Source organism: Nicotiana tomentosiformis, chromosome 2 (assembly GCF_000390325.3).
Source record: "Nicotiana tomentosiformis chromosome 2, ASM39032v3, whole genome shotgun sequence".
Lineage (NCBI taxonomy): Eukaryota > Viridiplantae > Streptophyta > Magnoliopsida > Solanales > Solanaceae > Nicotiana > Nicotiana tomentosiformis.
This window is the reverse complement of record NC_090813.1, coordinates 113,520,646-113,546,356: the sequence shown is the minus strand read 5'-3', so window position 1 is coordinate 113,546,356 and position 25,711 is coordinate 113,520,646. Positions and strand designations below refer to the sequence as shown.

The 25,711-nt window shown below is 36.0% G+C and overlaps 1 protein-coding gene across 2 annotated transcripts; it reads left to right on the top strand.

Annotated features, from left to right (window-relative positions):
• The first annotated feature begins 1,455 nt into the window (after positions 1-1,455).
• LOC104114697 (uncharacterized) lies at positions 1,456-9,253 on the top strand. 2 transcript variants are annotated; one of them, XR_004511706.2, is made up of 13 exons: positions 1,456-1,757; positions 2,619-2,657; positions 2,762-2,910; positions 3,057-3,132; positions 4,405-4,699; positions 4,777-4,886; positions 4,997-5,044; positions 5,134-5,343; positions 5,606-5,707; positions 5,876-6,035; positions 6,207-6,345; positions 8,680-8,841; positions 8,915-9,253. XR_004511706.2 is itself a non-coding variant. In XM_009625205.4 (13 exons), exons 1-13 carry the CDS (start codon positions 1,561-1,563, stop codon positions 8,937-8,939), a joined length of 1,683 nt encoding a protein of 560 aa, XP_009623500.1. In that variant the 5' UTR covers positions 1,456-1,560; the 3' UTR covers positions 8,940-9,253. The 2 variants fall into 2 exon arrangements, 1 of the variants encoding a protein (XP_009623500.1); XM_009625205.4 differs by having other exon boundaries at positions 5,876-6,006.
• The last annotated feature ends 16,458 nt before the right edge of the window (positions 9,254-25,711 follow it).

Here is a 25,711-nt window from a genome sequence, read left to right as displayed (position 1 = left end):
GGTTGTACACCACATAACTCCTTATATATATATATATATATATATATATATATATATATATATATATATATGTTCGTCCAAAGTTAGGTCTTGTGCATACTCATTTAAAACTTTAATTTAGTCCATCATGAAATTTCCAATTTGACTTGTCCCAAGGCTCTCCTTAGGCCCTATATCACTTCAAACACACCTCGTACACTTATTATTATATCCAATTAATATCCATCATATTAATAGTCCTCGTCTACACACAAAATAATGTAATTAGCACGCATCAACTTTCTTAATAGAGCTTAGGCACTTCAAAATTTTTCCTTTTATATCCATATATCTGCCACCCGTAATGGACGAAAGCTTGATGATGCAATGCCGCGAGAGACAAGTTTCTATCATATTTGATAGAATCATAGTTCTCTTGATTATTATTTTGTTGTCCTTGAAATGCAATAACAGAAGGCTTGCCCTGCTTGACTTTGCATTGATTATCCTAGATTTAGCTTGGTATGTTATCTTTTGATTCTTATTCTTTTTCTTTTCTTTAGTGGATACAAAGGTGAAAGTATGTGTTATCTCAATTACAACATCAACTTTTGTGTTAGTTGGGGCTACCAACATGAACACGATTAATCTAGTTATTTGTCTTTCTCATTCGAAACAAGCCCAAGAATTTAATTGTACGACTTCGTTCTGCAAATGAATGTACATAGTATGAGGCGCATTATATTAATATTAGTCATTTTGATGGTTCCTTTTCCCTGTAAAATATGAAATTATCTTCTTGATATCAGATCTCTTTTGCAGGATCTCAGTCATACACGTGTGCAAAGCACGGTCACAGGCCACCTAGTATGATAATAAAGAATATAGTATTGAAAAATGATTACGTAATCTTCCTAATGTTTATGCTAATTAGTAGTTGGTATTTACATAGAGAGGAACTTCTTTAGGTATATGATCACTAGATTTTTGAATATTTTCTGGATGTAAATCTTGCAAAATATAAATAAATCAAGCATGTATAAAGCCAAAGTGGTTAATTGAAAAACTTCAATTCCTTAAAACAAAGTTTATTTGGGTATTAAGGACTCGCTTGTCCATAGATAATTTTATTATTCTAATTTTCTTTTTCAAAAACGTATTTGTCCATGAAATATTATAAGTTTTTGAAATAATTTTGAAAATGAGTTTTTCAAAGATCACTTTTTCAAAATTTTCAAATTTTTTTATTTTTTTTCACTTACAAAATTATAATATTTTTTCAAATAAAATATATGTCCAAACATAATTTAAAATTTCAAATATTATTTTTCAACTTAACTCATTTTCAAAATTTATTAATTTTTATGACCAAACAAACGCCTACTAAATTCCTGTCCGAAAAAGAAAAGAAGAAAGAGAGGCACGTGACTGTCACATGATTGGGCCATATTAAGTTCGGGTTACTGGTTCCTAAAAATGATGATAGCATTGCTAGTCGCAGGGAAAGCAAAGTCGGGAAGGGTGTGTTAGGGTTTCCAATTCCGATTCTTCACCTGCAAATTGTGACGACGAAGAAGAAAGATGTGGCACGAAGCAAGGAGATCGGAGAAGAAAGTGCATGATATGATGGACGCAGCTCGTAAGAGAGCTCAGAGACGTGCCATCTTTCTCGCTAAACGCCGTGGCGACCCTCAGCAATCCATTCAAGCCATCGGCTCTCGATGTCGTATCTACCGCGACGACGCCCTTTATCAAGCCACCGAGGATCAGCAGGGCCTGTATGATTTCTTTATCCCTCTAATTTATCTATATGTTAAGGTGTTGATTTAGTTTATTATTGGATAGTGAAATTTGTTTCTAAAATACGAATGGTTCAGAACGGAAAGTGTCTTACAAATTGGAATGCAAGGAGTAGAAAAGACGGGAGGTATTGGTTATCCAATCAATGTATGGAAAAGAGACGATTTTTTGGCCAATTTGAGCCATCTTAAATGGAACATTGCTCCTCCCTTACGGGTGTACCATGTCACGTCCTTCGTGGTGCTTCCTGCTAGCTATTTGAAAATTTTATGGTACTGGCATGGTTACGTCGTTGTACTGGTTTGTTGTTTATCATGTTGGTTCTAAACTAAATTTTGGATATTTTAAGGATTCATTTGGTATATTTGTGGATACATTATTATTAGATTCCGGACTGCATTTCTTACTTTTGTTGCACGTGTAATGATTTATTGGAGCTACCATTTTAGTTTCATAGTTTCCATGAACTGAAATGTACAGGCCTATTGAAAAAGTAATAGTATAATATAAGTAGGTGACTCATGCTACCACCATCTTATTTTCAAGCTCACATCCTTTGATATCTGTATTTCTATAGGTCTCCTTTGTCTCCCCATGGAATAAATCATCTGAAAAGTTTTGTTGTTGTGCTGAGGTATTTTAGTATTATGAACTTTAAGGTTCAGTGTTTACTGATCCAAAGTCATCAGAACATTTTAAACTAGTCAATATTTACGTGGTGATTGATTATTATTCTCTTTTTACCCTCAAATAGTATTAGAAGCATTTACATGCTTGTACAGTTTCATGTTTATATAAGTGCTTAGAGACATGAGCTGATTTCTTTATTTATATATCAGGATACCTTGGAATGGGAAACAGGACATTCTGATTGACAGGTCATTTTTTTAAAAATTCTGTTTCACAACTCTTAGGATGATAACTGAATGTGGTAGGAAATTTGCCTCGTCATATAGTTGACGTTTTGACTATCATCTTACAGATTTGATGGTCGTGCTCTTCTTGATTTTATACGAGATTCTAGTTCCCGACATCGTCGGGCCCCAGAAAGAACAGAGGAAGAGGAAGAACTAGAAGAGTTTGTTAGTTTTCAGCGTTATCGGGATTTAATTAAGCATCGGCGTAGAGGATGTCGGTACTTTTTTATTTTTTTGACTATCCTTTTCATTTTACCATTCATTATAGGATATTTCTTTCGCATTAGGTATTTAGAAATAATTGTGTATATTTTTTGAGGAGACCATTCCACCATCCGAGTTAACACTATGCTTTTACAGTTAAGGACGAAGAGGGTCTGCAACATGTTAATCAGGAGATGGAGGCTAAGACCACTGCTCTCCTTGGCTCTGACAGGTTCCTATTTTCTGTCCTTACTAATCTCTTCTGGTTCTTTTCCTTTTAGTTGCCCATTTATCATCTCTCCTTACTCCGCGAAGATTAAAAGAAAAGACAAGTAAGACAATATAAGTAGATTTCTAAAATGAAAGATATTCTTCATGATATTGTCCCAAAGTGAAATCTGTTTGGGTTCAATTATTTGTTGCAAACTTACATGCCTTGTTGATCATTACATTACAGATTTTGTGAAGCGATCTGAATGTTGTTGAGTTTTTACTTGCTTACTATTTTTGTCGACAATGTAGTAACTAGGAATATTTAATTATTTGATAATCACTCTTTACTGATAAAATATTAAAGCTCTCTTTGAAGGAAGTATTGCATAGGTGGACCGTCAGAAGGTGGAAAAGAACACCAAGGGCATGGGATGTCGCTCCATTAGCCTTCATGTGGGTAATATGGAAAGAGAGAAATTGGAGAGCGTTTGAAGGGGTTGACAATGATTTTGTAAAATTGAAAAGTAGCCTCTTGTGTCTTGTTTCGGTGCACCGATGAGGTTCTTATATGTGTAGAAGATTGAGTTTCTTTTATGCTTGTATACGATGTCTCTCCATAATTAATAAAATTATTTAGCTTGTCAAAAAGATTGAAGAACTGACTCCTCTTGCCTTGTCCATTATTAATATTCCTAGTAAAGAAAATCACTCTATGTCATAAGTAAAGAGAACATTTGTGTGTGGTTTTTATTTACTGCAGCCTAAATGTGTTATATTCATAATTTTTGTGTATTTTTTCTGTTTATTGTAATTTGTGGTTTTTATCTCTCGAAACTACAACAACATACCCAGTATTATCCCACATCGTGGGGTCTGGGGAGGGTAGTGTGTACGTAGACCTTACCCTTGCCTTGTGAGGATAGACAGGTTGTTTCCCGTAGACCCTCGGCTCAGGAAAGCATAAGCACTTTATCTCTCGAAACTGTCAACGATTTTATTCTTTTCACTTTTTTTATCAGCTATGTGATGTGAAGGCAAAAAATATACTTCTGTAGATGGGTATTTACATTTTGATGCTTAATGAAATGTTAACGCTAGAGATATTGTACTAGTTATCTTTAGTGTCTTGATTTGCTTCAGCTGCAAGTGAGTGTTGCGATTAATGAAAACATGTTATTTCTTTGTGGGTTTACTTGGTGTTCTGTGATACTACACTTTTCAAATGGGATGTTACATTAACTAGTCTAACTTGCAAGGCAGTTTTTATTTTCTAATATTCTCAGTATTGCAGACCTCAACTTTCTCTGCCTTCAGCAAGCAAGGGGTCGTATTCCCAAGTGGGTTTCTCATATGACGGAGAGGGGAAAGACGAGCCTCACTTTTCAGATGGCGAAGAAGATGGTGATGATGATGAGGATGATGATGAGGAAGAAGATTTTAACAGTGATGATAGCAACGACGAAGTGATGGAGTCAATTGCCAAAGATTATGGAGTGAAAAGGTATGGATGGCTTGTCTACATGGACAAAAAGGCAAAGGAGGAAGAAAGGAGGCAAAGAGAAGTAATCAAGGGAGATCCTGCAATAGTAAGTCTGCTAAAATATGGGACTTTTAACTGTTGCTGGATTGTATGTATACTGTCATACTAATCATTCCTTTGCAGAGAAAGCTGAGTCGCAAAGAGAGAAGGAAGGCTTCTCAGTTAGAAAGGGAGAGGGAAAGAGAAGCAGCCCGCATTACCGGGAACAGAGTTCTCCATCATGATCCCTATCGGTACTCTAGTTCAATCTTACACTTTTGTATACTTAAAACTTAAGTGCAGGTTAAAATCCCAGTTGTACGGATTGTTCTCTCACTCGCTCTCTTTTCTCTCCTTTATGAAGCGAGTCTCGACGGAGTCCGACATACGAAGCTTATTCACGTTCCAGAAGGTTTGTTATCTTTGTTATTTTATTTATGCATTTTCAAATTGATAGTAGTCTGTGTAATGTTGGTTTAATCTTTTTTTCCATCTGCACAGATCGAGGTCAAGGTCTCTCTCATACTCGCCTCCTCATTCAAGACGCTATGAACGTGGAGGAAAATCTGATGATATTTACCAAGGCAAGGAGAGAGCTCCGAAGATAGAGTATATCACTGAATTTGGTGGCGCAGACGATGAGAATGAGCCTAAATTTGGAGGATATTCTCCACCACCGTCTCCTCCGACTCGAACTGATCCATTAAACCGGTCGGAGCACTTGACCTTTAATTCTTGCAAAGCTAGATTGGACAGTCTTTTCTCTGCTGCAGCTTATCATCCATTTGTTAGCTGAGGAACTTAATGTGGTTTAGAATATTTCACATTTACACCTGTGAGATAATGTCAAGGGGAAGAGGGAGCAAGCTTCCGATCTGAAGCTCATTTTCCCCGAATTGAACTTACTTGACGCTGTCCAGATTTCCTTATTAACATAAAACAGTTCTTGTTTAATATCTCACCTCTTCTGCAGGCCATCAGCTGGTCGTATTCTTGAGGCCCTTCATGTAGATCCTGCATCTGGGGTATCTGTTGAGAAAGATAAGAGTACCCAAATATTGAAAACACCAGCAAGGTGTGTCTTATACACTCTTACGGTTTTATGTTTATTTGTCTGTTTGTCCTTCCGGACCCTGCATGTTTTTGTGCTTTTTGTAGATTCGGGCTATCAAATTCTCAATTTGTTCTCTCCTTAAAAAACAAAAACTAGTAATTAATTTTCCTCTTTTTGGGGTCTTGGCAGTGCATCCTCAGCATTATCAAAGTTAAACAAGACAACTAGCAGTTCAAGCCTCTCTAAACAGCAGGGTGAAAAGAAGGAAACACCTCAGGAGCGACTTAAGCGGATAATGAGCAAACAATTGAACAAACAAAGTATATATTACTTCATGTGCATCTCAGGAGTAAACCTTTTGTCTTCTATAATGTGCTGCATTCTGCGATATAACCAGAATGAGGATCTCCTCTCTGTTCATTTTTTAAAATGAAAACTCTTCTTCTTTTTGTATGATTAAGTGGGTCATATTGTTGCATGCAATGCATTGTTCATTTTGCCTAAATGATGTCTTTTTCAGTCAAGAAAGATACAGCTGTTGAGATGGCCAAGAAAAGAGAACAAGAGAAACAGAGGCTTGAAAAGCTTGCAGAAACAAGCCGAGTAAGTCGGTATCGTCGCCGAAGCCGTAGCAGAAGTTACAGTCGTTCCCCTCGAAGGTACTAATACTGATCCTACTTGTTATACTGTACTTGATGTGTAGATTGTTGAATTTTTCAAAAGTGAGTATTGTCTTGCCTAAGTTGATGATATAGTGTTCCTTAAAGTACCTTTACCTTTTTTACTTGATCTAGTTGTTTCTTTATTTAAAAGGATTTGTGAATTTGTTGATTAGAAATTGAGCGATGCCTGTTTACGAGATGCATGCTGGTGGAGCTAGAGGCCATAATTCCTGTCTACAAAGTCAGTTCGCCTATTCACATAGTAAACTTTTGTATAATTTTGAAACCTGCCAACCTTGTAGAGTCATTGGTTTGAGGAAGTGTCTAAACACTATATGAATCAAAATGGGTTGTGCCCACACTGACCTTTCAAGTAATTGGTAATGTGGGTTGAAACAAGGTAATCTAATGGTCAAAGCAAAGCTTCTTTCAGTTATTGGTTCTCTTATTTGTGTTTTCAGCAAGCGCGTATGCACAGCTCTCTTCAGCCCTCGTCTTCATCCATATTCATTTTAGCTTTAGGTGAAACCATATTGAAAATTTGTCTATTGTTGCCTTAATTCATGGAAATTCAAAGAGTCCGAACCCAAGGCTGCTCCTTTGCCTTCAATATCAGAGATTTGAGAGCCCTAACCTTCTCAACAAAAAAGGAAATCCCAAACAAATACCACCTCAAGTTTGTTCTTGATGGATTTTGTAAAATGAGGGTTGTGTTTTTCTTTATCTTTTGGTACATTAAGCTTTAAATGGAGCTCGCTAATTGGACTAGGAGTAATGCAATTGAAAAACTGGCCCTTGATTTTGTGATGTCAAGGATGTGGGGGTGATTATTTCTTTTTTCTTTTCTTTTAGGGTTGAAAAGGGAGTTGGGATTTTCTTTGCTTGAATTTGTGTGTTAGTGGGTTTTTAAAAATGCATTTGTTGTTGTCTGACATAGAAGTCACATTAAAGCTCATAACTAAGGCAAGAGAAAATTAAATGTAGAGAAACTTGGTCCTTTTAGACTGCTGAAGATTAGGAATTCTTATAGTTAAGAGGAAGATTTAACTATCTAATCACTAATCAGTCACTTGTTTTATTTTTTGGAGATCTCCTGATGAACTTGTGGCTCACCTTAACAATTTATTGAGAGTTTTAAATCCAGTTTATTACTTGGTTGCTTAGCAAAAAAGGGGACTTTTGCAGTAATATTCTGCATTTTCATGTATCTCTTGCGATCCAAATGAGATATACATTTTTGATACTCCCTTAATTGAAAAGGGAATTGTTGGTTCAGAGTACAAGGATTAAAATATCTAGCTTTTGGTGTGAAATGGCCATCAATTCCTTATTCATTTGGAATAGAATTTACTGATTCAAGAACTACATAAAAGGGAATGAAATTTTTATAATCAAAAGTATATAAAATGTTGGAAAAATAATTCTTAGTCAAAGAATAAAAAGTATTTCTCCCCAAAAAACTATAATGTTATGTAAACTGGGAAAGAGGAATTGTCAAGGAAGTGGGAGAAAAGAGTTTGTCTTTGTTAAACAGAAAACAAGCGCATAACTTGTCGAAAAAAGCTACAACAAGAAAAAAATGTGATTCATTGAAGAAATTCTAGAGAATTTATTCAACCTTGGACGCTTGGGCATTAGTGGTAGAAACTATAAATGGCGTGGTGAGTGTTAGATGTTCTTGCAGATCAAAGTATGCGGTAGTGTGATTGTTGTGTGTTTGTTTGTTACATTGTTCTGTAGTTTTTGTTGATAGATGGGCATGGATGTAGTGCCCTAATTATAACTCGAGTTTGGCGAGTTAAGTCAGGACCCGTCGCTAATCTATTTTGAACTAACCCACTTTGGTCCAAGCAAAAATATGGGTTTGTCAGGTAGATCGGTTCAGTTATTTAACCTGTTTAACCTTCCCATTCAGTCAGAAAAGTTCTCTTCAATCCGTGAAAGCCTTTGGTTCCTCTTTCGAAACAAGCCATATTACCGGTTGGAGGATATCTCGTAGTCTGTTATACCTCAGTTTCCAGCATTCAGGAAGCTTCTTGAAAAATTGGGAATTACCAACTAACCAACATTATTAGAAAAAAATTCCACAATTCCGTTGTCATCATGCGATTCGTACACCTATTAAGCAAAAGGTGCTCTTGTGCTTCCCCTCGAAAACCATTATCTGTTATTCTTTTTCTTTTTCAGGTTAGACTGAATAGTTCTGCATCCAAACTGAACAAATATTTAGCAGTGTCATCCATTTTTTTAATTTAAAAAACTTGGTTAACTTTCTCACGATTTTGCTAAGCAAATTATTATCTTTCACTGTTAATGTTTGAAATTATGTAGGCACCGACTTAGCCGGAGTCCTATCCGTGAAAGGAGTGCTCGCAGATATCATTCGCGTTCAAGGTCTCGCTCTCGGTCGCGGACTTGCTCTCATTCACCGTCGCGTTCTTACTCTAGTTCACACTCGCTTTCTCGTTCCATTTCCCGGTCTCGTTCACCTCGGTAAGGTTTATTGCGTGTATGGCCACTTCGTTTTGATATACTAGGTAACTTATTACATGTGCTAATATTGCAGGATTAGGAGGCGAACTAGACACTGATACTTCAGGTATGACTGGGCATAAACGAGCGCTAGCTGATCGATAGTCGGCTGTGCGCGATATAGATTACTGATATATTAGACTGGTAACCTTATGCCGAAGCTGAATTTGGCTGATGGTGGAAACTTATATTCCCGTGTTGTGTTTATTTCTTTTGGTTTCTTCTGAACTTTTAGAGGTACTTGTGTGAAAGTAAATGGTTTCAGCTTCTTTGAAGACAAAAGTACAACATTTTGTACGTGTGTTAAGAAATCTTCTAAATATGTACAAATACTAAATTTCGGAAAAAGTAACTCAAATGGTTAAGTGGGTTCTATGGCATTCTAATTCTAAATTTGCGTATGTATATAAAACTATACATTTTTAGCATTGGTAGAAGAGACAGCAGTAATTATAAGAAAGCAAATTCATTGCATATTCTGACGTGGAAAACTGAGCATCATCTTGAAATATGTAATTGTACTTGGAGATTTAGCCATTGTTAATATTTTGTTGTTTATTGAGTTTCACTAAAAGGAATTTGGAGACTGAATCGGAGATAATGTATTGGAGTAGCATATGTGGGAAGTAGTTGCATATATAAGAGGTGGACGAGATCAAGTAACTGAATTCGATACAAATACAGCTGGATTAGAGCTAAAATTTATTTGTTTGTGATTATAGAATAGAATTGAAAATATTTGAGCAGGAAGTCGTCTGTTAACAAAAAGATTACTGAAGCTTACGATGCCTCGCGAGCTCCTCAGGTTTATTGCATACGCACTTTATTCTTTTAATATAAATATTCTTTTATTCGTTCACTGTTTGTCATCAGAAAGAAAGGGAAATGTAATTGCATCCCTGGTGTATCTCCCGTTCACATATATGTGAGATTTGTTTTATGGAGCTTTTACTTTGATTTGAAAACTTAAACTTTATTCCAATCCGATCAAAAGCAAAGTATCCCAATTACCCATTAAATGAAATGAAGGGAATGCCCATTTGTATTACTTTAATCTTTTATTCTCATAAAGCTTTTATTTGGCTCCCAAACTTTATAGTTATCTCCATTTAGCTAGTCATCTAGATAGACCTTTCTATAGCAGATTGGAATAATTTAAAGGCGACCACCACACGAGCGGAGAAAAAGGGGTACTATGTTCTTTTACTTTTAGATTACAAATCCAATTTTTATGTATTTAACTTATATTATATGCATTGCTAATCTAAGCAAATTTTATATAATCAATTTATTTTAACTTGTTATAAGTTTGTCGCACGTGTCTTATTTTTTAAATTATTAATCATATTTTTTATGGGTACTTATTTATAGTTATCTTTTGAGTGACCTTGTAATGTATAAATTTTTTAATAGTATCTAATAGAAATTAAACTCTATTTTTTCACAGTGGGAAAAAATGATGCCTTCTTTGCTTAACTCCATTAAGTTATAAATATGGCCCATTGACCCCCTAATATCAAAATTAGGTTCCACCTACGTACGAGTAGGATATGTCAGCACTCTTGAATTTGACAGCCACTAATCGCGACTAAGCTTGGAAATCATTTGTGATTATTATTGTTATATATTTAGAAACTTTGCATCCTAAATATTGTACTTAATAAAGCATCATTTTGTTTTATTGTTTATAATACCCTACTAATCTAGGTTGGTATGCTTTCGCTTTCCCATTAAATAAATATTTAATCAATTGCTTTTTTGAGGATCACCTTTTATGTAAGCGTTTCGTATTCATTAGGTTGTGCCTTTTCTAATAAAAAATCAAGTAACGAAGGGCAATCCATATTTTCCGAAACGACTTCTGTTAACCCATTAGTCCTACTGACCTAGTAAATTAGTACTAACATTTAATTTTCTATTGAATAGGTCGTTCCTATAGAGCCTAGCTAAGCGACTATTTTTCTTGATTATGCAATTAGTTAACTATAGGACGGTTGATGAAGCACATGGAAGGCTGAATCTCTTTAGGATTTTTTAATATTAATACTTTGTATATATTGCGATGAAGAAAGAACGCAAGTGTTAGGGTATACTTACTACTTAGTACAACATGATTCTACTCCTATACAAATGTGCGATTATCACTACTTATTATGTGTCATAAACATTGAAAATTCCTTTTAAATAATAAGTTGCAGCGAGAAAGGATAAATGCTTGCTTTGATAATATGTTGAATTATCTGACTATTTTATTTAAAAGTTTAATTTGTTAGAAAAATAAATTTCTGTTTACTTAATTAATATTGAAAAATAAAAAATAAAAGTTTTGTTATGGGATGCAGGACTCGAGTGCAAACTTTCCCTTACGTCTATGCGTGCGCGAGCAGTATGTATTTCATATTTTCCAAGAGATGTTTTCTTTATTATTATTATCAAAAACTAGATCTACATCAGGCTACTGTTCGAGATATTTATGAATTAGGGCACTATCAATTTAATTATTTTTTTTACTAGAAAATATTAGTGCTGCAGTGGATTAGTTTGAAGCCTTGGGGTCGTTTGGTTATCGGGTGGGAGAGACAAGGATATCCTATGGAATTAGCTAATAACATCATTTTGAATAAAATTTATTCCTCTACTAACAAATACCCATAATAAAACAGTATAGGATAAAATACGTTCATATTAAATGCTTGTATAATAAAGCGATACGTGGAGCCAAAGGCAGAAGGCAATCAGGTCCAAAGGCAACAATCTCGTTTGTTCCCGAAGGGAATGATGTTCATAAAGGTGAAATAAATGCCTACCACCCGGTAGTATTTAATGAAGAATATTCTATAGCATTAAGTACGTAGTCCGTTATAGAGAATATGACATTCACCGCCTACTATTACACATTCTTCAATGACTCTCATAATTATCATTTAAGAGCAGCTTGATCCTAGGACCTTGATCCCTAGGTGCAATTATAAATAGTGAGCTCAACAACCATTGTAAGGGGCACGATTTTTCTGATAAACTGATGCAATATACTATTCAAATCTCAATAATATTTTGTCTTCTTGCTTATTAATATTGTAACTGCTGCCTCCGGAAGCTCTGCTCTCGGAAACAAGATTTTAGTAGTCTGATCTTGATCTCAACGCTAAGTCTTACATTCTTGTTTAATTTATTTATCATTTTTGGGATCAAGTCGATTCACTTGTCTATAAACCACGTATAAATTCAACTATACATCTTTTTCAGGTAAACAATTTGGCGCCCACTATGGGGATAGACAGTTGTGTAATTGAGTTGATCCTTGCATTTATTACTAACTTGTTTGATTCTTTGTTCTTAGCAAAAATCATAGAAAATGACAGATAACGATGTCAATATTGCATACAACATTGAGGCCCAAAGAAATCAGCCTCAATCCGAAGATTCGATCAGTGATACCCGCAATGAGGGGATGAGGCCACGCCGGTCCATAGCGGGCAATATCTACGTCATGTTTGAGAGGCAACTCTTGATGATGCTGAAGAAGAGCACATTGCTGAAACAGTAAGGATCCTGATGGAGCAACAAAAAGCTATTATGGGTCATCTCTCACGACAGAATCAGGTCATGACAGAGTTAAGGCAGGCGTTGTCGGGTGCTTCCAACAACGCGAATGGACGTGGCCTAGTTCCTCCCGGAGCTCCTATAAATCAAACAACGCAGAGGGTCGACAACAACACCCGAGGGGCGATGTCGTTTTTGACAAGGCCGTAGGGAACGATAGTGGATCCGTTCGAAGAATTTTTCGCCAAGAAAGATATCTTTACCAACTTCTCGTTGACACAAAATATGCCACCGGAAAGCAGGGGGATTATCTGTATAGGGTAAAATACGTTCATATTAAATGCTTGCATAATAAAGCGAGACGTGGAGCCGAAGGCAATTAGGTCCGAAGGCAACAATCTCGTTTGTTCCCGAAGGGAATGATGTTCATAAAGGTGAAATAAATGTCCGCTACCTGGTAGAATTTAATAGAGAATATTCTATAGTATTAAGTACGTAGTCCGTTATAGAGAATATGATATTCACTGCCTACTGTTACACATTCTTCAATGGCTCTCATAATTGTCATTTAAGATGAGTTTGATCCTAGGACCTTGTTCCCTAGGTGCACCTATAAATAGTGAGCTCAACAATCATTGTAAGGGGCACGAGTTTTTTGATAAACTAATGCTATACACTGTTCAAAGCTCAAAAATATTTTGTCATCTTGCTTATTAATATTGTAACTGCGGCCTCCGGAAGCTCTGCTCCCGGAAACAAGATTTTAGTTGTCCGATCTTGATCTTAACGCTAAGTCTTACATTCTTGTTTAATTTATTTATCATTTTTGGGATCAAATCAATTCACTTATCTATAAACCACGTATAAATTCAACTGTACCGTTTTTCGGGTAAACAAAACATGATATAAATATAATCTCATATTTTATCTCGAGATTAATATCCTTATTCAGAGATAATATCACACGCGAAATGCCATGAGTTTGAAAAATTTAAGTTGTCAAATTGAATTCATCTGTCTTTTCCTATGAGAAAGTGATGCATGCTTGATAACTAATTGGACCAGCTAGGTGCAACACATTTGGCAATAATTTCAATAATTCAATATCTAAATACTTACGTGTGTGTTAATCAATTATAGATAGCTCATAATTGATGATATAATTAGTAAAAACAACGTAACATTTGTGAAAAATCGCCATCTTTGTGCCTCAGAGGCAAGACAAATGAATGAAGTGATAGAATACAAATAAGAATTGAAGGGGAACAAATAGGTTAGATCTTGGGAGGACAAGGAAGCAATGGTTCCCACAATTGTTTGTTCTCAATGGACCCCTTATATGGAAAATGCATGGCCAAGAAATCGCAAAGGTTTTATCCCCTATTCTTTCAAATCCTTTAATTTGCGAAGGTTTTTGTTTTGTCTCCTTTGGGTTGTAGATCTCGACTACAGCTTTGTGACATTTCATGTATGCGTTGTCGAATATTACATATCCTCCACGTTTGCCCTACATATCTAGCTAACGTAACCCGCGATTCTCTTCTTTTCTATCAGAATGTATGTATGTAAGTTAGAGATTTGCTGCTTTATTTTGGCTAAATGATATTCATGTACATAACGTAAGACAAGTAATATAATTAGCTTACATAGTGTTCCTTATATATGGTTATGAAGTTTAATGACCGATCTAGTTAGAGACGGATCTAGTATTTTAATTTTATAGGTTCAACATTTAAAATTTTTAGCATTGAACACATTATATTTTAAAATTATGAGTTCATATTTACTATTTATAGAAATTTTAGTAATTTTTACATATAAATTTATATTTCGCGTTAAAAATATTGGGTTCAGTTGAACCCGGTAACTCTATGCTACATCCGCCCCTAGATCTAGTTGATTATATAAGAAGTCGTCTGTATAGCGTATGTTGAAACAAACTATAATTACTGAATAAAAGTATAATATCTATTAGTATTCTAGGCTTTTAAGTGAGAAATTTATATAATACTACATAGTATTAGAGCAGGCAATAGAGATCTTAATTTGGTTCAAATCTGACCATCGTCCAAAAAAGCTAAAGACAGTTCACAATTTGAAAAAAAAGAGTAGTACTCCATATATTGAGTGATTTGGTTGCAGTTACATCAGGAGTCATATAGTCCATGCAAAGGTAAGAAAAAAGTGTCCAATATTAAATTATGCCTTCCCTTGGTCTTTCACAGAAAGAATGGCAACAGTGTTCCTTTCGAGTTGTAAAAATCAACTTTCAGGTTTGTGAAGAAACGTGAGCTAGTTATGTCCATTTACTGAGCAACCAATTTATAGTTGACTTTATTTACGTGCTTACCGACGTAATCATTATTGTGGTATCCTATATTATTATCTTTACTACTTCGAATGATCTAAGCCGATTACAAGTGTGAATCCATGATATTTTTAAGTATTTAACTTTTGGTCAAACAGCTAATTTTAAGGTCGCATTCACATGTTCTTCACCAAAATCAAGCTCTCACTGCATATATATATATATATCTTAAGCATTTGAAATATCAAAATACTTGTCATTTGAAACGACAAGAAGTAAAGACCATTCAATGTGACAAGGAGTAAAGAACATCACAGAGCATCTTGCATATATTAAGTGGAAGGCAAAACAAACTAATAGTAAATAGGCCATTTTGAAAATAGTTCCATCAGTATTAGAATACTAATTAGGAGTACTTTTAGCCCAAACGGACAGTGAGACCACTGCCGCACTGCGATTCGGAATCGTATACTATGATTAAAATTGTAACTTCTTGGTATGGTACTTTTCCCTTAGGATAATCCAACAATATTATTCTTCAAACTACACGTTATTCTTTTCTTACCGTTTGGTTTTTGCATCTTTGCTAAAGCAAAAGAGGTTGATGGAAATTTTCCAAGGAGGCTCTTTCTTTTCCAAAAGCTGTTCTCTTTTTATCTTTATTTTTTTCTATTTTGAGTACCTTTCTTTCCCATTTGTGAATTTGTGATCGACCAGTAAGAAAGGAAAATTGTAATTACATCCTCTGGTGTATCTCCCGTGCACACACTAGTTCTATTTAGCAAAACTTTACTTTGATGGAATGAAAACTTTGCTTTATTCCAATCCGATCAAAAAGCAAGGTATCCCTGTGACCCATTATTAATGAAATGAAAGAGATTCCCATTTGTTAACTTTAATCTTCTATTCTCATACAACTTTTGTGTGGTTCCCAACCCTTTTTACTTATAGGTTTGTACCTATCTTTTCTTATCTAGTCATCTAGATAGACCTTTCAATAGATAGATTAGAACAAAAGGCAATCACCACACGAGCGTAGAAAAAGGAGTACTAGTATTCATTTACTTTTAGGTTATAAGTTCTATTCTTTATTTCTTAGTGGAAAAGCAAAAAATGATGCCTCTTTTGCTTAACTCCATCACAAGTTATTAATTTTGGGCCATTGACATTGCCCAGACATATCGAAACTGGGTTCCACCTAGAACGCTCTATGATATATTTCAATTCTCTTGAAATTGACAGCCATTACGCAACTAGGCTAGGAAGTCTTCTCGGTAACTTTTTTTATACATTAGTATTCCGATTAGCTTGCGCTTTTTCTACTAATTTGCATAGTAATAGTTGCTTTCCACCAACACTAATACATGATAATTCTACCCACCAAGACTTTATTTTTGCTGGGTTTAAAGAATTTAAACCATATGGGCTTTAAAGGATTTAAACCATATGTTTCCGATATAAATTATCACCTCTTCATTGAACGTTATGACACATCCTTAATTACTAAAGTCTATGTAATAATTGTTATATATTCATGAAATTTGTGTCCTGACTTCTCTACTTGATAAAACATCATTTAGTTGTGTTGCTTTATGAGATCCTGTTAATCTAAGTCGGTTTTCTATCTAATATGCTCCATTAAATAAATATTCAAAAGCAATTTACTTTTTTGAGTGTATACGGGTAAAACCGAGGCTAATGAGCACCTCGATTTCTCGGTGAGGCAAACGAAGCAAGGACGTAACTATAAGGAATCGAAATCGAAGTCAGGAGACTCTCGTATCAAGGCCCGAACAAAACACATGCCTATGAACAATCAAGATCAACGCCCCTCGAATCCGGTTCGAGTTCCAAGACCTCGAAAAGCATTACCAACCGACCGCGCACGATTAACAAAGGGTCATGATATCCGTATCCATTCGGTCTTGTCCCCATGACAGGGAATGGATATCATCGGTCCCCTGTCGTGGGCATCTCGTAAGGCTCAATTCATATTGTTTATGACTGATTATTTCTCTAAATGGGTCGAAGCTCAAGCGTTCGAGAAAGTCCGGGAAAAAGAAGTAATTGACTTCATTTGGGACCACATAATATGCTAGTTCGGGATACCGGCCGAGATCTTATGTGATAATGAGAAGAAATTCATCGGCATCAAGGTAAACAAGTTTTTCGAAGACCATAAGTTTAAAGCGATACTCCCCACACACTATCACCCTAGTGGGAACGTGTAACACACCGAAAAATTTCTAAGAACTTAAGCGCTATTAAGAAAGTTGATATGCACTAATTATATTATTTTGTGTGCAGACAAGGACTATTATATGAATGATATCAATTGATCATAATAATATATGTATGAGGTGCATTAAGAATGGTTTATGGTCTAAGAAGAGCCCCAAGGCTAAGGCAAGTAAAAAGGTTATTGATGGGATAAAGTTTCAAGTGAGTTCGCACAAGACCTAATTTCCAACAAACATACCTGTCTTGATATGAAGAGTTATATTGTGTATTACCTATAAAAAGAAAGGTCTATGTGTCTAGTTTCCAACGCTTCAAATCGTTTTCCATTTGGACACTACTACAAGAAGTTATGATCAAATTACTAAAGGCTGGAAAAATACGATTCTACGACCAATTCTGCGATCGCATAATAATTATGCTATCGCAAAAGTGCTTCTGCAACCGCAAAGGCGCAAATTGGTCGCAGAATGGACCAGAACAGCCCAGTTCTGGGCACCGATTTTTGCGACCATTGTGCGGCCCGCATACCCATTCTGCGATCCATTATGCGACCGTAGACCTGCTTCCGGAGAGTTAATTTTTCTATTTTCATAACCCGACCCCATTTTGATAAATAGGCTTTGGGGCTTATTTTGGGGCAATTATCTGAGGTTTTTTTTAGAGAGAAATGAGAGTGTTCTAGAGAGATAAAGTAGATGAAGTATTTTATTCATCAAGATTTTGCCCAAACTTTGAAATCAACAAGGAAATCTAACAAGATCTTCATCTAATAGGTAAGGTTCCATACCCAAGTTTTCAATTTCGAATTTGGGTAAAAGATGGTTGATTTGGAGTATGATTCTTGGGTATAGGGGTATTATTTATACATGCTTGTACTAATAAGGTTTGTGGGAAGATTGTTAGCTCAAATAAGTAAATATTGGGTTGTGGAGTGAAGGAAATCTTGTAGAAGAACCTTGTAGTTAAATTTGCACACCTGGTGTTTGATAAAATGCTCAAATGAGCTGAGATCATGAATATCTTCCTAATAATGGTTCAATTTTGTTATGTCTCAAAATAGATTGGGATTTCTAGAATTTCCGGAACGTTGTAGTAATTTAAGGAAAGCTCAAAGCAAGGTATGTTGGCTAAACTACTCTCTTAGAATTGAATTCAATGATGTTCTCATAAGTTTCAAGTATGGTTGTCTCAAATTCCTTATTCTATATTCCGAGTTGTTCCCAATAAATTCGATTGTCCCGAATAAGCAAAGTGTCGAGAATTAAGTATTCAAAACGTGTTCTGAATGTTTCTAACACATTATGTTATCCTTTGGGAATGTGTTCAAGAATGATATGTGTATTAAAATGCCATGTCTTCGAATTGTGATTCAAATGAAGGTTATGATTCCAAATTGTGTGAAAAAACTCAATATGCTTAAGACTCTTAATTGCTCATATGTGTATCTAAAGCCTTGATTGGAAATGTCTTACTGTTGATAACCTATAAAGATATGAAAGAAGTATGAAATGCGATGATTGATATAAGTGAAAGTTATTCTTGTGGCCAATGATGCAAATGAAATTAAAAGGTGTGAAAGACGTATGAAATACGATGATTGATATAAGTGAAAGTTATACTTGTGGCCAATAGAGCCAATGAAATGAAATGATGTGAGAAAGGTTATGAAATGAGCCTCGATTCAACTATTCCGAATTGATTTCAAAAATAGAATTTCCTAAAAGCCTATAAACTCAAGTCATGCTCATATATGGCTGTTTTAACAGACGTTATGATTTGTGAGTATTTTCAATGTGTTTTGCGTTCTTACATATTCGTGAGTGGAAATTGTGTATTTCCCTTGTGAGGGAAAATGTGTCAAGAATAACTGGTGTGTTATTTGTTGATGATTTTAACTTGCGCATCAATTGCCAATCATTTTACTCCATTTCTCGGAAAGAAATCTATGGTGCTTAAATTGTTCATTCTAATGAACTTAAAGTTGTGATTTCCGGAATATTATATGTATATTGATATTTATGATGATGATACATGAGATGAAAGAAATAAAAGTGTGGAATAACAAATATGGCCACCGTGCCTTGAATAAAAAATCATGTGAATGGCCAAAAGAGCCAAGAAAATATTGTTGTTGTTATTGGTTGAAAGTACTAATGGATATTTATACAATGTGGAAGATGATGAGGTAAATACATTTGCACCTATGTTATTTTTGTGAATTATTCCCCTTATTTGGGATGAAATTGATGTGATAAAATTATTCCTCTTAATTGGGATAAGATTGATTGATATAAAAGGGCCGCTGTCTCGAATAAGACAGCCTAGCCGATCGGGTCGTGATCGGACATCATGTCGCACACATGGTAGTGATTGTGCTGGAAATTATAATTGAAATTGAGATTTTGGTTGATGTCTTCAAATAAGACAACCTAGCCGATCGAGTCGTGATCAGACTCCGTACTAAAATTACGGTGGTATTGGTATTGATAGTAATTGTGGTTGATTCTCTAATGAGATAGCCTAGCCGATCGGGTCGTGATCAGACTCCGTACTAAAATTACGGTGGTATTGGTATTGATAGTAATTATGGTTAATTCTCTAATGAGATAGTCTAGCTGATCTAGTCGTGATCAGACTCTGTGCTAAAAGTACGGTGGCATTGGTATTGTGAACAGTGGTATATCAGTGCTAAAGATCTCCCAACCAAAAATAATATTATCATCATAATTTGATTATCACTTCCCAGTGTTATCTTCATATTTTGGAAATTATTATGTTTTAACTTGACATTTGAATATCATTGATTATGACTTGTTGTTTCTATGGATTTCCCCTTATTACATTGGTATTCTATTTTGAAAGAGGATAGTTAGCTTTACATACTAGTACTATTCCATATGTACTAACGTCCCTTTTGCCGGGGGCTCTGCATCTTCAATGGATGCAGGTGATTCATCAGCGGTGCAAATTTGGTCCTCGTTAGCAGTTACTCCCTATTTAGTAGGTTTTGGTGAGCCCTATTCTATTCCGGGCCCGATGTCACTTGATGTTACACTTTGTGTCTTGAGGTTTAGCCGGGGCCTTGTTGCCAGAACTTCCATACTATTCTTGTGTCATATTTAGAGGCTTCGTAGACAGGTTGTGGGTGGTGTATGATGTTGGGAATTGAATTAGAAATGTTGCTATTTGGCAAACATGTTTTGCATTATATCTATAAACTTGTAATACTTTGGAAATGATGAATGAAGTAACTAATGGAATGAAATGGGAGTTGTTAATAAAATATTTTCAGTGTTTGATTTATGGAGTGCATCTCTTCTTTATTCATGGATGAGTTTGGGTAGAAGAAAATCTAACAGGCTTGCTCGGTCGGGTTTACTCGGTTGAGCATTGGTCGCGCTCCCCGAGTTTGGGGCGTGACAAACTTGGTATCAGAGCCTAAGGTTTTAAAGTGTCATAGGATGTCTCAGAGCCGTGTCTAGTAGAGTCCTTCTTATCGATATGTTGTCGACCACATCTATAATGAGGAGGCTACTTGTATATTTAGGAATTTCACACTTCTTTGATACTCCAAATCGTGCGATAGAGCTCAAGATAGGAAACTAATTTCCTCGTCATGTCTCATTTTCTAAATGAGTAACCCACAAGTTCGAGGCAGCGAGGAGTGAATGAAAGAACCAGTTGCTAGGGTAAGTGTCCCTGTTTTTATTAATGTTATCCTGCCACCAGTTTATGTGGTGAGAGCACCTAAGAAATGAAAGAGGGTTATTGGAATCAATAAGCCGAAATATTTAATATGAAAGAAGAGCCACTCGGGTTTAGCCACTCGGTTTATGTTGAATGATTCTTGAAATATATTATGGTTATGGAAAGAGGGGGCACAAGAAGAACAAATGCCCTTAGGTTGGATACACCCATCCCGGTCTGCCCGATATGTGGGCGAAAATAATTTGCATTATGTTGTGAGTATGCTCAGAAGCGTGTTAGGGTGGTAGATTTGGGCAATTCTAAAAGTCCATACAACGAGCTGTTGCAGAAAACTGTTACTCCGAGCATGAAGGCTTGGAGAAAGACTAAGGGGAATGCTTATGATGTATACAAAAGGGTAAATATCGGGTAAGTGGGGCGAATCAGTTTAGCGGACCCCATCCTCATCGTGTGAAATGTATGAGATGTCATTCGGTGGTATGTCACTATGGTATTAGTGTATGTTTTGGATGTGGTGTAGAGGGGTATCATTAAGGTACTGCCCTATCAATCTAAAGTCATCAAGTAAGTCACTCCTTAGTACATCATTATGAACACCGTATTATATTCCTTGTTGTATATGTACATCCATATTGAAGAGGCCTACATAAATATGGTCTTAACCAAAACGTTGAATAGCAAAACATTGCATGTATCTACTCTTTGAACGAGACATATTATTCGTGAATCCACTCTATCACAAATTCTCTTATATTTACAACCTAGAGAAATTGAGTTCTATAATGATTTCCTTGAATTGGGTTATAACCCTAGGTTAATACTTTCCACTGCTTCCCTAAATTCTCAACAAGGAACTATACCTATTGAATATCTTACAAAATGTTTTGATTCAAATGGATAACATATGCTCACTTGTGCCTATGCACGCACTACCATAATATTTACCTATGAGGTATCAGATCTAATGTAAAACAGCCTAGTGTTGAGGTCCTTCTTGAGCCACTCTTTTTCTCTCCGGTGTATGTTGCTCCTTTGTTTGAACAATCACTTTGTTCCTTTGTGTATATTATCATGAATCCTTTTCACTATCTAGTAACATGATAGCATATTGATTTGAAAGAAAAGTTCACTGTATCTCTAGTCCTCTCATATAAAATCAACTATCAGGAAGGGTTAAGTTGTCAGAATGATAATAATCTCATAAATGATCAACTTCCTTTTCATCCTCATGGGTTTGTGGTATAGATTTCTTGTGTCAAATACAGTTAAGAGCGTACTGCAACTTTGTGTATCTTGAAACCCATATCACATTCAGAGTGATAGAATATTCTCATTTCGAGTTAAACTGATTTTCCCTACATTCCAAGAGGCGACTGGTGTCACGTAAGTGCTATCTCTCTTTGAGGCTTACTATTGCCAAACAAGGCATGTATGGAATGAAGCAATTGTTGTTGTCCTCTTCATGGCTCATAGTCTTCCAAGAATAACCGACACTAATGTCTTTATCCTCCTGACCATGCCTCACATATGTCACATGTCTAAAATGAATCATTTATTTAAATCTCAGAATCATGAACATGATCCCTACATTATCAATGCCTACTAGGCAACTCTATGCCTCATGTGTCGAATCAATGATGTCATCACAATGATTAACCATGTCAGCACTATTGGAAGTAACCTTTATGTCTCTTAGGATATAACCTCCTGAAATGTCGTGCTCGGCATATTGATGGATTCTTGAATAATTCCAGCCCAATCTCGAACCTCGTTGTTCCTATTTTTAGTAAACCTATGGGGGTTAAAGGTTCAAACACGTCAAAAAAGAAGCATCATTCCGTGATCAAATATATTGGATAGAAAATTTTATGGTAATATTCATGCTAGCACATCTTAGAGTAATTGTTGGAGGTCGCAAAAGTTTTAGTTTGGGTGTTCGATGTAGAGATTTAGAATTGAAGAAAGTGAACGAGTTATTCTAAAGATTTTCTCTATGAATATGTTATGTGAATTTCTAATAAAGATAAAGTATGTATAATCACAATAGGTAAAACTATGAGTATGATGTTGGGGAGAATGTGGGCGGAGCAGGTGATCGATGGTGAACCAACGAGACTCGGTGTTATTCACAAAGTAACGAAGGAGGATCACGATCCTCCATAGAGACGGGTGGATTTTCCCAAGGCACACCTTGTATCTCTTGCAAAAATATAAATCAAATGGGTCTACCAGGCCTAGTGTGAAGGGTTTAACTGTAAACACTTAAATACCCATCTATGTGGGTAGTAATAGCATCATCGGGCTCGGGGACTACTACGTCCTTGCCTTTCCATTTACAATCCTCTCGGACCGCGGAATGGACGTCTTCGATAAATGAGCATATATACCTCGATGCTCCTTCACCTTGGTCCTATTTGGATGAGGGATTCTCGACCTTGAAGTCGTCCGTAATTGAACAATCCTCGGGAATAAACATTTTCAACGGGAACTCGGGAGTCGGTTCGGTGGCAGCCACTTCGGGAGCAGCCATCTCGAGAACAACTATTTCGGGAATGACCGCCTCAGTATTGATGGTCGGTTAGGAAGATGAAGAGACAGCATACTGAGGGACTGACTTGGAAGTTTTTGCCATTAGTATCTGAGAAAGTTTGAAGATTTAAAGAAAAAGTATAGAGGTTTGAAGAAACAAGTTTGAAGGCTAAAGAATAGAGTATGGAGATTCGAAGAAAATCTAGCTAAAAACATTAGAACAACTATGAAGATTTGAAGGAAGCTGGTGATAGCTAGAGTATTCGAAGGTAAAAGCTTGATCACAAAGTGGAGAAAGAACATGGGGTTGAAGCTTTTATAGGGGAAGTAGGCGACACTTCGCATTCGGAAGGAACCGGCCGATGATTGACACATGTCCGAAGTCAATACGATACGACTGATGGGACGTTTCAACTTCTTCGTCGTAAGGTACGGACGAAGGAACCAAAGAACGTCTATCGTTTCTCATAGTTTCGGCAAACCTACTCTTTGAAAAATGAGGGGACTATCTGTATACGGGTAAAATCGAGGCTAATGAGCACCCTGATTTTCCGGTAAAGCAAACGAAGCAAGGACGTAACTATAAGGAATCAGAATCGAAGCCAGAAGCCTCTCGTATCAATGCCCGAACAAAACACCTGCCCTCGGAACCATCGAGACCACGCCCCCAGATCCGGTTCGAGTTTCAAGACCTCGAAAAGCATTACTAACCGACCATACACGATTAACAAAGGGTTGTGATATCTGTGTCCAACCGGATATCACGGCGTGAATCTCGGCCCATATCGGCAGCAGATAAGTGATTAGCGAGAAGGAAGATTTTTACCTTTCTTAGAATTGTACTTAGGGTAAAACTCCCCTATTATATAAGGGGGAAGCTGATTGTTCAATAGACACACTGTAACACGCATATCAAGGCAATATACATTTGTTTTCGTTGCTTCTAAAGGTTATTCAAAGTTCTTAATTTTGTTCATATTTCTTCATAAGTGTTGGGTTCCGAAGAGAAGGCAGGCTAATTGTTAGGCTCACAATCGAGCCCGGACTCGATACTACTACTGGTTTGACCATTTATTCTACTTTTAACCTGTTCATCTAACATGATTAATCACTTGTATTGAATTAATTCACATATCCTTAAAACCGCGTATAAATTCAATTATTATCATTTTTGAGGGTAAACATTGATGATCCTTAGATTCATGCATTTGATATTCATATATAAGGCTATCACTTTCTAATAAAGAATGAAGAAATGAAGCGCAATCCATATTTTCCGAAGCCAACAGGTTTTAATTAGACTTGAAGGACCGGCCATATCTACTCGTAGTATATAATTTTCAGTGTTGATATATAGATTTGTTCACAGAGAGCCTAGCCGACTAGTTCTCTTGGTTAAGGTTAATCATAGGAAGATTGGCGTAGCATGTGGAAATGATTCATTATTACAAACGGGACTATCGCTAAAATTGCTCACATATCATCCACGAAGAATAAATTAGGTCCTTTATATTAAATTCCATAATTAACCTAAATCAGTACTTAATTCCCCTCTATGACCTCCCCCCCCCCCAGAGGGAAAAAAAACCTTCTGCTATGGATGTCCATGCAAGTATTATGTCTTGCTTTACCGTTACGTCTGCGTTATATATATTGTAAGTTCCATATTTTTGAGAGGGTTAAAACTTAATCTAGACCAGGGTACTAATCCAGATATTATTACCCATTAGCAGTGGACTCTCGAATATAGATTATCAGTGAACAATTAGCTGGAATTAGCTTAAAGATCAAATTGACCTGCAGGGTGAAACATATATTTCGCAATAATTTCAATAATTCGATCACTAAATGAGAAGTTCTCTAAAACTTTACGTATCTTACTTGTGTGCATGTTGATAAACAGGAGTAACCAAATAATTACTACTCCTATTTAATAAGAAAAGCAACGTAACGTTCTGAGAAATCGCCATCTTTGTTGGGGGAAAGGTGTCAGCAAAAGACTCCCCTAGAGGCAAGGCAAATGGAGGAATTTGATAGATTGACTAATCAAACGTTAAGGGAACAGTAGGTTTAGATCTGGGGAGGATAAGGAAGCAATAGTTCCCCACTATGGTTCCACATGCTCCCAAGATCAAATATGATACTCTTGCTTCATTCTTAATGGACCCAAGGCAGATGTATTGGTATGTGTTCGTCAGAATTCATTAGTTTTGACTCAAACCCTTTCAATACGTTGAAAAATCAATTAAATACATATATACAATAGAACTACGAATCCAATAACATAAATAAATTGTGAGTTTGGTGACAACCAAAAGGGTTACCAAAATTCGTAATTTTTCAAATCTTTGATCCGTCCCTGATGACCCTTACGTAGGAATTAACCATAGTTTGAATTGTGTGAAGACGATTTGAGTTTCGATAATTCCAATAGTTCTGAAGGGTGATTTTGATCCTAGGAGCGTGTCCGGATTTTTTTTGGAGGTCCGTAGGCCATTTTGG